This window comes from Microtus oregoni, unplaced genomic scaffold (assembly GCF_018167655.1).
Source record: "Microtus oregoni isolate MIOR12 unplaced genomic scaffold, Mior012 000004F_ref0000308, whole genome shotgun sequence".
Classification (NCBI taxonomy): Eukaryota; Metazoa; Chordata; class Mammalia; order Rodentia; family Cricetidae; genus Microtus; species Microtus oregoni.
In genome coordinates this window covers 58,322,316-58,335,397 of record NW_024543063.1, presented here as the reverse complement: position 1 = coordinate 58,335,397, position 13,082 = coordinate 58,322,316, and the positions used below count along the sequence as shown (strand labels likewise).

Below are 13,082 nucleotides of genomic sequence, written 5' to 3'. Positions count from 1 at the left end.
TTCTCCTCCCTAGAGCTACTTTTTGCTTCCCACTGTGATTGATGGAGTGGTGCTGCCAAAGGCACCAGAAGAGATCCTGGCTGAGAAGAGTTTCAACACTGTGCCCTACATGGTGGGCATCACTAAGAAAGAGTTTGGCTGGACGACACCTATGGTGAGAACATATAGGACTCTTAGTGGTACCCATAGAGCCTCAGTCCACACAACCCACCTCTTTGATCCTACGTGCTCTCTCTGGTCACAGTCTCCAACCAGACGGGAGAAACTGTCACCAATGTCATACTTCCATGGGAAGATTCTCCAGCATGGCTCAACTGCCCTCTGGGAACTACAGCCCTGGAAAACCCTCTCCCTAGATGCTGTCCTTCCTTAAGGAGTTTAAAATTCCCAGACTGGGAGGGTCTGTGGAGAGGACAGTGGTGCAGATGGAGTGATAAGGGGCATCTAGGGAGCAGAAGGAGTTAGAGTTTGGGAGAATCCGATTGGGCACTGCAATTCCACATTGGACCTGAACCAATGGGTTGTGTAAATTTTCCATGGCTTCTCTCGGTACTTCATTGTTGAGATCCATAAAAATCACTTCAGACTGAATTAAAGTTGCTTCTGGAAGGTAAGAAGGATGAATGTCTTTCCTCTGTCAGAGAAAAACTCTGACACTGACTAAACCAGTATGATGTATCTAATTTCATAGCTTTTCCAGTGAGTTCAGATTTGGGATGTATAGAGAAATCAAGGCTGAGGGAGCCCCGAGATGCTGTGATTAAGCAATGAGTCAGTGTCTCCAGTGGCTGAATTTAATTCATCCTCACATCCCAGGAACAAGTTTGCATCTTGTCATGATAGGGCACAAAGATGTGAGCTCAAGTTTGGACCTCACCAAAGTGAGTTCTTCACTCTACATGGTGACCAAATTGTGATCAGGGGTTATCGCCCCAAATGTTCACATTTGCAAAAGGTTAAAATGTTGCAAGAAAATTTTCCCTCAAGTAGTTGGGAAAATAATGTTGAGGAAACTGTATCTTATAGCTCAGATAAAGAAAGGATGATCACAAGACAGGGCTCAGGGGCCGCAGGGTCCATTACTAAGTTCAGACAAGAGGTAGAGTAACTCAGGTTGAGTTTTCTGAGCTTGACCAGGTGGGCACAAAAGAGAGACGACTGTCATTCTAGGGCCCTAGGATGACCTTCAGCTGCTGGAGGCCGTACTGGAATAGAGTCAAGTTTCTCAGTACAGACATTTGCACAGGGATAGACACACAGAAGGTTCTGCAGGTCTACCTGCAAAAGGAGTGCGCAAGTCATCAATGAAATTCAGCCATATGGTAGACCGGACTCTGGCTTCTATAGACACCGGAGATGTAGGTCAGGGCTTGTATCCTCCCTGTACTTCTAACACTGTCCTAACATAAATACCTCTCATTCTCTGAAGGATTAGTGTGTGTTTGTATTATATAAACTATATACACTATAGATTTCTATCTATAATATCTAATATATGCAATATATTTGGTATGTGCATTCTCTGAAAAATTGAGATTATATCTAGAAATATATACTGCATATATTACTAGATATAATCTCAATTTTTCCTAGGTTATATCTTCAAACATGAAATTCCACACCAAATAAGGCCTGTTAAAGGAACTTCCTCCTGTATTGGTTTGGTTACTCAACCAATTTGTTTCTTCCTGTTAATTCCACATGATTCAGAAATATTTATCATTGTGTTTAACAGATGATAGGCTTTCCACTTTCTGAAGACAAAATGGATGAGAAGAGGATCGCTTCGCTTCTTTGGCAGTCTTACCCGATCCTTGTAAGTGAACTGTGGGACTCAGCTGAGAAGCAAAGAAGTGGGGGTGCTTGCGTCCAAACACACACTAACTCCGTGGCGAAAAGTACTCATGTCTGTGTTTCAGCCCGCGTTTTCTAGTTTGCATACTTTAGTATAATGCAAAAAACTCATGTGTTGCTTGTTGTTTAAAAATTCCAGTATTTCCAGGATATATTGTTGGAAAAGCTGGCAAAAGATGGAAGCTATATTCAGCAAAACCCAGTTATCAAGGGCTTAGAGACCCAAGACTTCTGTAGGTAATTTTTGGGAGGCAAAGCAGAGAGGTGTGCACAACAATATTTACAAACTTAGAGTGCTTTGCCCTTCTGATACATGGGCCCCTACTATCTGTAGGTTCCTGAATGGTCTCAGCTCTGATAAAAAAAAAGGTTACTGACCAGCAAATCTCATGAACCAAGTTTTTTTTTTTTCATTCCCTTTCTCATTCCCTTTTCTGATCTTTCTGTTCCTTTTAGAACATCTCTGAGAGTCTGATTCCAGCTGTCATTGAGAAGTATATATCAGGGACAGACAACCCCATCAGAAAGAAAGACCTTCTCCAGGACTTAATGGGAGATGTGTTGTTTGGTGCCCCATCTGTGATTGTGTCCCGTGGCCACAGAGGTGAGTCTCCGTCTCACCTGTTGCATGGGAGAAGGATATAGGCTCACCACCAAGGCCTCCAACTCACCTACCTCTTGAAAGAGTCAGATATGAAATCTGCTGAGGACCAGGCCTCAAAAGCAGGTTCCCTATGTCCTGCAATCTTTAGTTTTACTTCTGCCAGTAGGAGTCCATGAGAAATTTGGTCACAGGCAGTTTAGTCTAGAAGATAGTCCCACAGAACTCTGTAGAGAGGAGAGGTGATACTTAGAAGGGATAGGAGCCAACCTAGTGAGTTGACTAGCATGTGACCACCTTAGATACATGCATCTTAGTGTTTTTCTTAAGACTTTTCCCTCCCAGAAGCTATAGAGTGGTATGTATCCACCACTCATTGGGTAAGCGCTCTCTCACAGGGATTGTGAGGTCTATCATGCCTTTATCTGCTGCAAACATGAGCACAGTTGTTTCTAGTGGCCAGAAAATGGCCCAGGCATGTCTTGTTGATGTTTTATGAGCATATCAGGTTGGCCTGCCCAGAAATAGGCAATTAGTAAGAAGGTATAATTGTTACTCCTCACTACATAACAGAAAAATATGGCATATCAAAACTCAAGGGGAGGAGGCTTTACTAAAGTTTGGAGCCTCAGATTGTTTAGCCTGTGATGTTGGGAGAGTTGGATCAGCTCGCATCATGGGGGCTTGTGAGTACTGAAGCTGTGTGGAACAGCTACAGGCATAGTCCCGGGTCATTACTGAGTATGGCCCCAGTGACCTACTTCCTACCAACAGGCCACGCCTTCCCAGCCAATAGTGTGTTAGAGATTGAATGCAACACTAGATAACAACATTAGCCATAGTGACCTATTGTCTCCGGAAACACTCCCACAAACACACAAGAGTGATCTGCAAGTTTTCTAAGTGTTTCTTAATGTAACTAAGTTGCTGGAACCAACTATCAAAGGTACCAATTACATCTGCCAAAACTGTTCCTTTTGGGAGGCTAAGATGATTTCCCAGCATTCCTTTCTGAAGTTGCAGTTACCTGTGAGAAACTGCCTGCAGGGATGAAGAAAGAATGGAGAATAGAATACAATGACATATTTTGAAAGAGAGAAACTTTCTATCATTTCTTAAATTGCAAATTGGTAAACTTCACCTGCCAACTATGGTGCACACATTTTCTGCTTGATTATGCCATGCCTAATAAATATATCAGCTGATTAACACACACATTTCTTCAAATACTTAACATTTTCTACCGTGAGAAGACTTGAAATTTTCTCTCAGCTATTTTTAAATTTATGATTTTATCATTCATGTATATGACGCTGTGGGTTGGGAAACTAATGAGATAAAGAATTCCTTCCTGGGTGATATTTTTATTACTCTTTTTCTTCATCTTCCTCATTCATTGAACTCCAACCTCTTTACGGCAAGTTTCTTCAGTATGTTTACTAGTAAATCAAGATTCTCCAATGAGCAGCAACACACGTAATTTATCTTTCTACGTTCAGCTATTTAACATGGCATGATGCTCCCTGACTCACCCCACACTGTAAAAGTAACAGTTTCCTTCTTAACGTTAAAGGGCACTCCATTGCAGTGCTATTTAGTTCAAATGGTCTTTGAATAGACACATGTCACATAGTAGGATCACAAAGAGCTTTCTCTTCCAACGGTTGCCTCTGCATCCTGCCATTGGTTTCTTTCTGTGAAGAATTGTTTGATTTACTATTCATGGTGTTGGTGTTCTGTCTAAGCAACTGTTTTCTGTGGTCGGAATTATTGGTTTTCCTTCATGATATCTACTTATGATTGGGGGCTTTTGAACTTATATTTGTCTTCTGTCCATTTTGGTCTCAAGAATGTAGAAATCTGATTTTCTCAACAAATTGACTGAAGAGACTGCTTTATCTTATTTTATATTCTTGATTCCTTTGTAAAACAGCAGCCAGTACCTGCCTGTGTTCGGGTCTTTGTTATATCCCATTGTTCAATGTATGCACATGGGTAAAGCAACTACCACGCTAGCTGCCACACCGTTTAGTAACTGTGGATACAGAACAGATTAAAGTCAGGTCGTGTCATAGCTCCAGCTTTGTTCTAACTGCTGACGATCATCTTGGTGACAAACTTTTTTAGGTAACTTTTCTTTCTATAAGGACAAATGGTATTGGAATTTGAGGACATATTTAATCAAATCAATAGATCACTGTGAGTACAATGGATATTTTTAAATCGATCCTTTTGCTCCATGATCAAGATCCATGATCCTTGTTTTTATTTGTGTGTTCATTTTCTTTAACCTATGAGCTAGTTTTCAGCATTCAGTGGTAGTACCACCTGGATTAAATTTAGTTTTATATTTCCACTGCCATCATTGTGTAGGTTTCTCAAGGCATCTGTGGAGTGTTCCAGATGTCTGTTGCTGGCACACAGGAGTCCAGCTGGCTGGCTGACAATCCTTCAGGTCAGGGAAGCCAGAGCATTAAGAGAGCATTAAGCATCCAACAACTGCTAAGGATGGGGTAAAATGGTCCCATCAATCCCCATCTTTGCAATTTGAAAATTAACATCAGAAAGAGTGCGTACAAAGGAGCTAAACAGAATGTGCCCTCAGCAGGGGCAGCGATCTTCAAGATTTAACTATTTGTCACTTTTGCAGTGGTCCAGGGAATACTGGGTCCCCTTAACTGCCTCTGTTCCTTCTCGGCTCTCCTATTCTTGTGCATATACTTGTTCACGGTACTTTCTTATGACCGGCTCTATAGCTGTGGTCTCTGTTATAGTGTTTCTTCTTTAGTTTCTGGTTATGAGTCTTTAAATTGACTTAAATTGATATAAATTCTTTTGTGCTAGAAGATTTATCAATTTAGGGTGTTTTTGCTTTCTTTTTTTCTGAGAAAAAAACCCTCAGTTTTGTTAACCTTTCCTATTTTTTAAATTCTCAAACTTCTGACTTTATCTTACGATTTCTTTTCTTCTTTATGTTTTTGTAGAACTTTGGTATGTAATCTTAGGTTGTTGGAAACTTTTACTCTCTTAATGCAGGTGTTTATTGCTATAAGCTTCCCTTATTGTTGCCCTCACTTTAACACAAAAGTGTTGGCAGGCTGCCCTGTTTTCCTAATTAAATTGTCCACTTTTCATACATGTATATAATATATTCTGATCTCTCTCACTCCCTGCCCTTTTATCTCCTTCTGATTCCTACCATTCCCCACCTTTGCTACATCCATTTCTTTTCTGTTCTGCTTTGTGAGCCACTGAGTTTAACGGAGCCACCTGTGTGACCATGGGTATGGAACTACCCGGTGGAGCCTGGTGGACTCACCTGAGGGTAAACATCAGATGGTAATGGTTCCCTCTCATCAGGAATCCATCAGTAGTCAGTGGTCCACCAGGGAGGAGTAAAGGCCTCATGAAACTCTTCCCTTCCAGGATCAGGTATCCTCTGGAGTCCTAGGGCAGGTAAGTGCAGCTGCTGTGTAACTGTGAGTTCACTATTACAATGGTTGTGTCATGCCCAGAAGACAGGATTTCACAGCCATTCTCCCTGTATCCGGGCTCTTGAGTTCTTTCTGTCACTTCTTTTTTTTTTTTTTAACTTTTTTTTTTTATTGAGAAAAGGAGAAAAAAAAAAACAAATTTCCTCCTCCTCCCAGCCTCCCATTTCCCTCCCCCTCCTCCCACCCTTCTCCCCCTCCTCCCACCCTTCTCCCCCTCCCCCCACTCCTCTCCCCCTCCCTCTCCAGTCCAATGAGCAGTCAGGGTTCCCTGCCCTGTGGTAAGTCCTAGGTCCTCCCCTCTCCGTCCATTTCTAGGAAGGTGAACATCCAAACTGGCTATGCTCCCACAAAGCCAGCACATTACGTAGGTTCAAAACCCCGTGCCATTGTCCTTGGCTTCTCATCAGCCCTCATTGTTCACCATGCTCAGAGATTCCAGTTTTATCCCATGCTTTTTCAGTCACAGTCCAGCTGGCCTTGGTGAGCTCCCAATAGATCAGCTCCACTGTCTCAGTGGGTGTGTGCACCCCTCGTGGTCCCGACTTCTTTGCTCATGTTCTCCCTCCTTCTGCTCCTCATTGGGACCTTGGGAGCTCAGTCCAGTGCTCCCGTGTGGGTCTCTGTCTCTATCTCCATCCATCACCAGATGAAGGTTCTACGGTGATATGCAAAATATTCGTCAGTATTGCTATAGGATAGGGTCATTTCAGGTTCCCTATCCTCAGTTGCCCAAGGAACTAACTGGGGACCTCGGCTTGGGCATCTGGGAGCCACTCTAGGTCCAAGTCTCTTGCCAACCCTAAGGTGACTCCCTTAACTAAGAATTGTGCTTCCGTGCTCCCCTATCCAACCTTCCTTTATCCCAATCCTCCTTTTTCCCCAAGTTCCCCCCATTCTCCCCTTCTCCCTTTTCTCTCCCCATCTCCCCATACCCCCATCCCACCCCACCCCCAAGATCTTACAATTGGTGATCCCAAAGAAGCTAAGTAAGAAGGTGAACCAAAGGAAAAACATATAGTTGTCCTCTTGGCTATGGGAAGTAGACAAAATTGCCGGGGAGAAAATTTCTGTCACTTCTTATACTGTGTTCCCGAACCTTAGAGGGAAAGGCACTTTATTCCCATTTGTTCCAATGGATCATCCATTTAATTTCTTCTTTGGGATAGCTGTGCTAAGGAGCAGTTTTCTTATTCCTTTAATTTGAATTTTTCAAAATAATTCTTGTAGTTGGTTTTTTAATTTATTTTTAGTGTGTAAGATTAGGTACTTGGTACAATTTCAGTCTTCTCAAATTAAATGACTTTTGTTGTTCTTTTTTTGTGCGACACAAGCAGTCTATGCTAAAGAATGTTCTGTGGGTGTTTGGAAGAATTGCATTCTGTCTGCATTGGATAGAATATTCTTGTCATAGTTTGCTTCTATTATTGTGATTCTAATACCATGACCAAAAGCCTTTGGGAAGTGATTTCATCTTACATTTCCACATCATAGTCTTTTTTTTTTTTTTTTTTTTGGTTTTAGAAACAGGGTTTCCCTGTAGCTTTGCTGCCTGTCCTGGAACTCCCTCTGTAGAACAGGGTGGACTCAAACTCATGGAGATCCACCTGACTTTGCCTCTTGATTGCTAGGATTAAAGGCACACACCGCCACCACCTGACTCATAGTTCATTATTCAAAGAAATCAGGGCAGAAACTCAAGCAGAAACCTGAGGCAGAAACCGAAGTAGAGACCATAGTGGTGTACTGTTTGCTTTCAATAGCTTGTTCAATCCTTTACTGCCAGCCGAAGTGACTATAGTTTGTGTCAAGTTGAAAGACCCTTAGCCTGCCCACGTCTGTATATTTCTGCTTAATCTCTTTGTCCCAATATGTTAGCAAGTCCAATGTTGCTTATGAGTTTTCTTCCTGAATGATCTGTCCATTATTGTAAATATTTGTATTGCAGACCCCTTAATGTTGTGGCATTCTTTGCATCTTGTCTCTCCCTTCATAGCCTCCACTATTTATTTTTTGTATATATTTAGGATCCCAGATGTTGGGTCTGTATTTGCCATTGCTAGGTTCTATGGGTGATTTGACACTGTCATCAACATGATGTCTTTATCTGTTTCTTCTGAGATAAGGTCTCACACTGTAGCACAGAATGGACTAGAAATGACTGTGTATCTCTGACAAGTCTCAAATTCACAGCAGTTCTCCTGTCTCAGCTCCCAGAGTTCTTTGAGTATGGTTATGAGCTACCAGGTCCAGATCATTTTTTTTTCTCAGACTGTGTGTTCTAATACAACCATTGCTTCCATTCTTCTTATTTAGTTTTCCTTTCAAATTGTATCCATTTTTATACTTTCTCTTCCAACCCTCATTTCATTTAAGGTAACCTGTTGGTAAGGCATGTTTAAAAATCCATTCAATCCTTCTCCTTTAGTTCGGAATTTATATTAAATATAATTTTGGTCCTTAAAGACTCACTAGTGCTCTTTGGTGGTTCTATTATGGTTGTTTTACAATTCTGCTGTTCTGAAGGAGTGTGCCTTTGGTTTTTTTTTTCTTTTTCTATTTTGGGGCTATGGCTCTACTGAAGACTTCTGTTTTGTGTCTACTATAAATTCTACATCTACCATTGTACTTTTACAGATAATTTATTTCTATTTGTACATTACCACATACCCATGCCACCATGTCAATGTGAAGGTCAGACCACTCTTAGTTCTCTTGTTCCATCATAGAAATCCTAGGAATTATACTCAGGAATCCAGCTGTGAGTCATCTCACTGACCCCTAGTGTAATTCTAATAGCACACAGTAAGCTGGTAAAAGTGTAACTTTGATAACATGTAAGGGTTTATGGCCATGTGATCCTACTTGGTCCCTGTCTCCTCTGATAACATTGTTACTTTATGAATCTACCCCTTAATGAACACACATTTTATGCCTTTTATCTAAAAAATTATATCATTGGATTACAGTTTATTTTAACTCTAGTTGAGGAGTAATCTCAGCTATAATTATTAGCACAACTTTCTGTTGACTCCTTGCACCACATAGGATAAAACTGTGTCCATATCTTCACCACAGTCCTAGCATGTGCCGCATACAGACTGTCACGTCTTATGTTCGGCATGCTTTCCTAGTTTCGATTTAAACACCCTTTTTGGCCATTACTGTAAGGCAGGACCAGAAGTGACAAGGCCCATAGCTTCTCTCAGCATGGAAAAATGCTATTTCTCCCTTCATTTTTAAGACTCCTTTCCTAAATGCAGGGCTCCAGGCCAGCCATTCATTTCCTTCAGCACACTGGTAGTCAACAATGCTTCAGTGGACAGCCACACAGCTAAGAACATTTGGGAATCACAAATTGGATTTGACTGGTTTATAAAAACGAGGACATTGGGTGGATAGGAAGGGTGGGTCTAGGAGGACTCAGAATAGGAAGTGAATATGAAAAAATGTTGCATAATTTTTTGGAGAACTTATAAAAATAAAGACAAAAGTATTTGTTTCAAACAAAAAGTTACAAAAGTACCTCATGCTATATGCCGTCTAAAATATGTTCTCATTCACAAAGTCCTCTGCATAGTTGCAGCCTGGGTTCCCTTTCTAAAATGACCGCACAACTAAGATCAGGTTTAGCTGTCTTTCAGGGAGTTCTACTTGACCTTGGAGAACTGTTTCCTAAGGGGATGGCAGAGTCACAGGATTGCCTAAAGCTATGGCGACAGGGTTGTGAGTTAATTAAAGTAGTCCCCAACCTGTGTTGTGAAGACATGTGTTGTCACCATCACTTCTTGTGATGGACATCTCATAGCACAAAGTAATGAGATGTAGCCGGGCGGTGGAGGCACATGCCTTTAATCCCAGCACTCAGGAGGCAGAGGCCAACAGCCTGGTCTACAAGAGCTAGTTCCAGGACGGGCTCTGAAGCTACAGAGAAACCCTGTGTCAAAAGATAACAAAATAGTATTTAATGTAATATACACAAAATTACCTCAAATACATGTATGAAGTATATGGATGATAAAACAGAATTACAAATTATAAAGCTGTATATGTGTATATGTATTTATAATTATAAGAACATATGTGTGTGCGTATATAATATATGACTTGTAATAGAGTAGGAATGTTTTCAAGTAAATTTATACTCATTTTTAACGTTTTGAATTTCCCTACTTTATCTAATATGTGGGCATTTGTTCTGATGTTAAACCATTGTCTTGAGGCTCCCAGGCTGGAGGTTTATGGGCTGGTACACGAGGAGCAAATATTTGTGGCTCCATTGACCCTAAAAGCAAAATAGTGACATCTTGACCCTTGAACAGGTTTTCTTTGTTGGTAAGAGAGGAGTTAGTGGAGAGGGGGAAAGAGTTTGGAGGAAACACAAGTTTGCTTTGCACAGGCACTTCGATTTTACCCCCACTTATAGGCTGTGGGCCTAGGGGAAAACCAAATACCACTGCTCTGCTAAAGGAATGTAGCAATAAAATCACCCTTGATGACATTCTGCTGTATTCAGAGATAAGTGCCTTCCCTAGCCATCACCAGAGATGCTCCCTCCTGCAGTACATGGGAGCAAATACGGAGAGCACAACAGACGATATGCAGAGAGTGAGAGCATTTGGAATACGCAGCCCTAAATGGGATGTCTCCATCAAATTCCTCATCTCAAGGATCAGAGAAAACTGATCCTTACGGAGGAGGCAGAAAGACCATAAGAACCAGAAGGGATGGAGGACGCCAAGGAAACAGGTCTTTGGTACATAACAGCCTTGATGCACATGTGAACTCACAGAGACTGTGGCAGCACAGGGGCTGCACAGGCCTTAGTCAGACGGGGTTCCAGTGTTGAGAGAGGATGTGGACACAGTCATGCTTCTCTAGCCAAGAAGCTTTCTCTAATTCATAACCACTCGAAAGGAAAACTGAATTTTCTCCAAAAGAGTCTCACTGGATATACAATCAACTCTTAAGAGCAGTCCCATGGCCTGCTGTAGATGACAAAGACAAAACTAACTCAATGGTATTTTTGAGCATATTTTTCCCTGATAATGTTTTGTCTGGATATTTTTGCTGTTTCCAATTTTGTGTTTTTATGGAATTTCTATATGCATGGAGTGTCTTTGTGTCTGTATGCGTTTCTTGTGCTTTTTCTTTGGCTCTTCTTTTTTCTGGCTAATTTATTTGTACTGTTCGTTTCTGGTTTGTTTGTCTGATTGTTCGCATTCTAATGAGAGGCAGAAAGAGAGGCTGTACATTTGGCTTGGAGGGGAGCAACAGGGAGGGGTTGGAGGAAGGAAAAATTTCATCAAAATATATAGTCTGAAAATACTTTAAAAAAAATGGCCTTACCCTTGGGCTACCAATGAAGTTGGAGATAAAACATGAGCCTCCAGTTTTGTAGTTTCATGAAACACAAGAGACAGATCATTCTATCTCAGCATAGAATCTTATTTATGTGTCTTCATTTCCTTATGCCTCTGAAGACCTGAGAATCTCTTCGAATGCCCAGAGCTAGACTAGATGCAACTATGAGGTTCTAGATCTTCTAGAATCAATACACATGCGTCATGACGGACACTCATCTTATTCAGTCGCTGCATGTGTGGATCCATTCACTGTTCATTCAGTAAGCATCTTCTTCAAATCCTAGGTCTGCATCAACCACCTGTGCAGCTCTAAGAAAGTCACTGGGACTTCCTAAAGCTATTTCCTCTGAAGCTAAAGAGTGTTTTTAACTGCAGGGCCTAAGACCTTGACACCATCCAGGTGTATATCTGGAAATGTAAACTGTGCGTGAATCCATGTCTCCCCAGATGCTGGAGCCCCTACCTACATGTATGAGTTTCATCATGGGCCAAGCTTAGTATCAGAAATGAGACCCAAGACAGTGAAAGGAGACCATGGTGATGATCTCTTCTCTGTATGGGGAGCCCCCTTTTTAAAAGGTAAAGTCTGTTTGCTGGTTGTGGTCTTGGTGATCTGAGAACTGGGTCTGGATTTTTTCTTGATGGCCTTGATAAAGTGTCTCCTTTTAAAGTGGTGTTTCTGATGCTCTGTAATGGGGCTCAGCTATAGAACAGTCCCCAGCCTTTCTCCATTTTTAATACACACAATGGGATTGTGTTAATGTGTCCCCAGCCATAGTCATTCTCAGAATCCTGCTGTGACACCAATAAGAGAAATAGAAGACCACTGTCTTAGTTGTTGTGGAGAGACACCATTACCACAGAAACTCGAAGAAAGAAAACATTTAATTGCAGTGGCCTACTTACAGTAACAGAGGTTCAGTCAGTCCATTATCATCATGACCCAGGCATGGCAGTTGGTGTGCAGGTAGATGTGGTGCTGGAGCTGAGTGCTACATCTTCTAGGCAATAGGAAGTCAACCAGCACTCACACTGAGAGAAGCTTGAACAAAAGAGACGTAAAAAGCCCATCCCCACAGTAACACACTTCCTCCAACAAGGCCACACCTCCATATAGTGCCATTCCCTTTGGGGACCACTTTTATTCAGACCGCCATAGTCACCCACAGGCCCTTTAGGGCAAGAATGCCAGTATTTCATTTTCCTCCTATAAATACTAGAATATGAGTAAGGGAAGTATTAGAAAATTTCTAATTTGAATAAGGATTATCATGTTCCTACCTGTCTAGCTATCTAATATATACCATACATTTAAATATATTTAAAGATATGATATTTAGGGAACCTTTTAGAAAGATCATTAATAGTTTACTTTTCAACAATTGTATATAATGTGTGACCTATGGTATGTTCCACATGGCACACCAGTGTCCCAAAGCATCTCCCAGTTATGATATTTTCAGAGTCTATGAAGAGGTGTATATGTAAGAGGTTGAGAACAAACCTAAAGGGCAGCAATTCTGGGGGTAAAACTGGGGAAACTGAGTCTTGTTGCCATTGGACTCCGATGGAGATGGACACCAGGCAGGTCAGTATGAGAGAGAAAGGCATAGGGCATCTGAAACATTCCTCTTAACTTTAAATCGAAGGCACACTCACAAAGATCTTCTTAAAAGGCAGATTTTTGGCTTAGTGAATATGTGATAAAGGTCAAGAGTGCATTTCTCCCCTTCAAATATTAACCAGGCCTGACCCCATGTATCTTCAGGG

At 41.4% G+C, this 13,082-nt stretch overlaps 1 protein-coding gene across 1 annotated transcript in view; it reads left to right on the top strand.

The window, feature by feature from the left end:
* Window positions 1-13,082, top strand: part of LOC121447076 (liver carboxylesterase 1-like) — a 32,002-nt gene that overhangs the window by 16,787 nt on the left and 2,133 nt on the right. Inside the window, exons 10-13 of the mRNA XM_041650113.1 lie at window positions 14-154; window positions 1,736-1,816; window positions 2,311-2,458; window positions 11,760-11,891. Coding sequence (XP_041506047.1) covers window positions 14-154; window positions 1,736-1,816; window positions 2,311-2,458; window positions 11,760-11,891 — 502 coding nt within the window. The remainder of the gene's footprint in view (window positions 1-13; window positions 155-1,735; window positions 1,817-2,310; window positions 2,459-11,759; window positions 11,892-13,082) is intronic.